The 1,022-nt window shown below is 52.9% G+C and overlaps 1 pseudogene across 1 annotated transcript in view; it reads right to left on the bottom strand.

The window, feature by feature from the left end:
- Positions 1 to 328, bottom strand: part of TEOVI_000727700:pseudogene — a 727-nt pseudogene extending 399 nt beyond the window's left edge. Inside the window, exon 1 of the mRNA in view lies at positions 104 to 328. Coding sequence covers positions 104 to 328 — 225 coding nt within the window. The remainder of the gene's footprint in view (positions 1 to 103) is intronic.
- Between the last annotated feature and the right edge of the window lie 694 nt (positions 329 to 1,022).

The raw sequence follows: 1,022 nt of genomic DNA, 5'->3' as shown, positions 1-1,022 counted from the left end.
TATCCAGAGCATCAACTGACAAACAATGTGTTTCGTCAACGTCGCATGCATTAGCTTCGCATGTTGGCAACGGTGCCTCTTCTGTTTGAGTTTCTTTTTCATACGATAAACGAATGGAACCAGCCTCATCTTTCAAGGTCCCTGACGCCATATCGTCACCAGCTTCATTACTTTGGTGACGTTCCCCGGCACCGGCATGGGGTGTAGCGTCAGCATCCGCGACATCTGAACCTCCTGGAACGGTCGGGTATGCTAATCCCATCCCCTTGTTCACAGGAACGTGCCGCTCAACCTTTAGGACAAACTGCCGCGGAAGGCCCCCAGACATATCCGCGAAAATTACCTCCAAAGAAACTTTGACCTCGGACGGAAACGGAAGCAGTAAAAAAAATAAAGGAGTCCAAAAGCAACGAGTCGACAGAGTCATCTTAACCAGCTTCTTCACACACACACACACACACATACATACATACAAACATACATACGTACATACATACATACATACACGGCAAGAATAGATTCTCCACGACCTCTGCGGCCACACCGATCGCAGAACCGCGCAGCGGCACCCCCTCCGGTCGGAAGGACAAGGACCGGTCCAACTCGCATAATCACTCCACATAGCACAGTGGATCGAAATTTGCCCCTCCCGCGCCGTGTCATCTCTGCGCGGAAAACAAAAAAGTCGGCGTCGGTCCGCCCGGTCAACCACCCCGACTAACGGCGTCAGTTCACCTCTCTGCGGAGGGGACGGACGCATCGCCACCGCCTCTGCAGCCGTGGGTTATCGCATCTAAGAAAAAAACATCTGCAGTGGGGAGGGGCATTCACGTATAAGAGCCGGCCCCCAGAAGGGCCGTTGCGTTACGCCGTAGCGTCCCAGAAGGCGGTGGCTGCAGAGATTAGCTTCAGTTCCCGTGCTTGGAGAGGTTTGATAACATGCCCTGTGGGAGGGCGGACCCCGCAGTAGTTATTTACTCCTGTCGGCACTGGGACAAAATTTCCGGCGCAAATATTAATAT

This window comes from Trypanosoma equiperdum (assembly GCF_001457755.1).
Source record: "Trypanosoma equiperdum strain OVI genome assembly, contig: ctg_1107, whole genome shotgun sequence".
In the NCBI taxonomy this organism is placed as follows: Eukaryota; Euglenozoa; class Kinetoplastea; order Trypanosomatida; family Trypanosomatidae; genus Trypanosoma; species Trypanosoma equiperdum.
The sequence above is the reverse complement of the archived record's forward strand: the minus strand, read 5'-3'. Positions and strand labels throughout refer to the sequence as shown.